This window comes from Egretta garzetta, unplaced genomic scaffold (assembly GCF_000687185.1).
Source record: "Egretta garzetta isolate BGI_Z169 unplaced genomic scaffold, ASM68718v1 scaffold887, whole genome shotgun sequence".
Taxonomy (NCBI): Eukaryota; Metazoa; Chordata; class Aves; order Pelecaniformes; family Ardeidae; genus Egretta; species Egretta garzetta.
In genome coordinates, this window is record NW_009260144.1 from 135,865 (window position 1) to 138,442 (window position 2,578).

General features: G+C 36.7%; 1 protein-coding gene across 1 annotated transcript in view; it reads right to left on the reverse strand.

Annotated features, from left to right (window-relative positions):
• The window catches only part of LOC104128861 (ryanodine receptor 2), a gene marked incomplete at its 5' end in the record, with an annotated part of 147,072 nt that overhangs the window by 126,076 nt on the left and 18,418 nt on the right, over positions 1 to 2,578 (reverse strand). Inside the window, one exon of the mRNA XM_035897117.1 lies at positions 1,504 to 1,667. Within this exon, the coding sequence (XP_035753010.1) occupies positions 1,504 to 1,667 (164 nt within the window). The remainder of the gene's footprint in view (positions 1 to 1,503; positions 1,668 to 2,578) is intronic.

The following is a 2,578-nucleotide window of genomic DNA, read 5'->3' on the forward strand; positions in this document are numbered from 1 at the left end:
CTTATGAAATAGCAAAATCTTCTCACCTAAGACAAAAGAATTTTGGCAGCAAAAGTGTTACAGTGCCATCTACTGCAAAATAGAAGAGTCTGGCTTTTAATTTTCAGTCATAGTGTAGGAAAAAGCAGAAATGTAAATCAGAATCATGTCAGAGTAACAGCTTGCAAGAACCTAACCATACACAAAGGTCAGGTCAGAAAATATTCATCCAGCATGGTCATCAGATTTTTTATTGTTTGGAAGCGTGTGGTTTGAGGGGAACTCTACTAATGGTACAATACTTCGAACAATTTCAGAAATGTAATACATCGACAAGTATAGTAAGGTCATATTATCTATAGCTTTGTATAAATAAGTATAGGACGAGTAAGCAATGTGATGCAGGATTTGCATATTAAAAGAATATAGGATAGGCTGGAAGTGGCACTGATAAAAGTAGTACTTTCTTTGTCTTAAATCATCACAGAACCGTTGACTGCTACGGCAATGAGGTGACTGATGATTTAGGTGATATTAAGTAACATTTTGGAGTTTTTCAAATATATTTTGGCTATCTACAATTTTCCTCTGAAATGACACCAGATAAAGTAATCTTTGATTAGCTACATGATAGTACAATCCTTACTAAATTTTTTTAAATCTTCATATATCTTAAATACATTTTAGACAAATGAATTTTAATGGTCACTGATGTGATTTCTATATTACAGTCTAGATTATGGCTTTTACTACCATATTTTGATGTGCATACGTGCATGCTGTAACAAAGGTATCAATCTATTGATGGCATTTTATGTTCTGAATGTTAATACAGACAGAAAGCTCACAAAGGCAATTCAAACAATTGTCTTACAAGTGGCATTTTTCAAGATATAGTGCATAATCACACTGCTGTAAGACTATTCTGTACAAAGGAGAATGGGGTGCTGGCTGTAGTCAAAAATCAGGGCACAAAAATCCCATTCAGATATGTGTTTTGCCTGGCTAATGTACTTAAAAGAGCATGGTCAGAATCTGACTGCCTAGAGAGAATGAAGATCTTTCTGCCCAACTCCCCATTATTAAAAGAGATTATATGAATGCATGATCATAATTTTTTGTAGGTACACTGTCATTCACAGACACTGGAATTAGTGTCTTAGCACATATTAATCATGACACGGATGATGTAGACTAGTCTACTTTTCTGCTCCTAAAAACATGCTGGTTTGTTTGCTGCAGACATACAAAGGTAACTGGACAGTTCTATCTTCAGGCTGAAAATGTGTTAAAAATGTTCTAGGTTGACCAAGAAATTTGTTATGTATCTGGATATTTATTGCTTTATGTGATTTAAAATAAATACATAAATAAAAAATAAGTTAAGGTCTCAATTTTATCTGGAAGAAAAGTGTTCAGAAGAGAAGAAAAGCTGTGAGTTCACATCATACCCAACAACAGACTCCATCCCTCTTATACATTCATGATAAAAAAATAAATAGTTGCAACAAAATAATTCCTTACTTTGATGTATCAACAGGTTGAGGATTAAAGTTCCCATCTGAATCCATTGAAGACTGTTTTTCCATCATATTGACATAATTTGATTCCATATAGTCTGGAGGCAAGGCTCCTGCAACTGCACTCAAACAAGGCAAAGCCAGTTTGAACAGTTCTTGTTCATACTTCTGTGGAACACACAGAATAGAAAGTGAGGAGTGAATGGAAGCTATCAACATCACTGCTGAAAGTGATATAGCTGTATGTGAAACCAAGCAGCCACAGAATGACTTTGTTACTCAGTGTGAAATTAAATTTTTGTTCTGAAAACAAAGGAAACTGACTGTCTAAAGCATATTATACACGATAGATAAAGCTAGGATCAAGTCTTGCTCTTGCTGAGAAAATTATTGACTTCACTGGGAGCAACACCAGGCATTTTTCAGTTGTCTGGGAAGAGAACATAGCACAGGAATATCCACAGCATTTCTAAATACCTAGATTTGAAATTAAACTCACAAACTTTTAAGCAGATTGGTTAAAAATACTTGCAGAATGAACAATAAATACATACCAAGGTGTATTATTAAACTTTTGTCCAACACAGACTTGATTCAAGGGTGATGAAACTACAACTACTAAGCAAAGGACTATTGTCCTGGTTTCAGCTGGGATAGAGTTGATTTTCTTCACAGTAGCTAGCATAGTGCTGTGTTTTGGATTTAGTACCAGAAGAATGTTGATAACACGCTGGTGTTTTCAGCTGTTGCCAAGTAGTGCTCAGACTACTCAAGGACTTTTTGACCTTCTTCTGCTCGTCCAGGTGCATAACAAGCCGGGAGTACAGCACAGCTAGCACAGCTAACCCAAACTGACCAAAGGGCTATTCCATACCATATAACGTCATGCTTGGGGGGGTTAGTCGTTCGGTCGTTCGGTCGCGGGCAGAGTGGTCACAGCTTGGGCTGTGTGATCGCAGCTTGGGGGGAGTGATCGCTGCTCGGGACGGGCTGGGCATCGGTCAGCGGGTGGTAAGCAATTGCATTGTGCATCACTTGTTTTATATATATTCTGTATATTCTCTTACCATTATTATTAT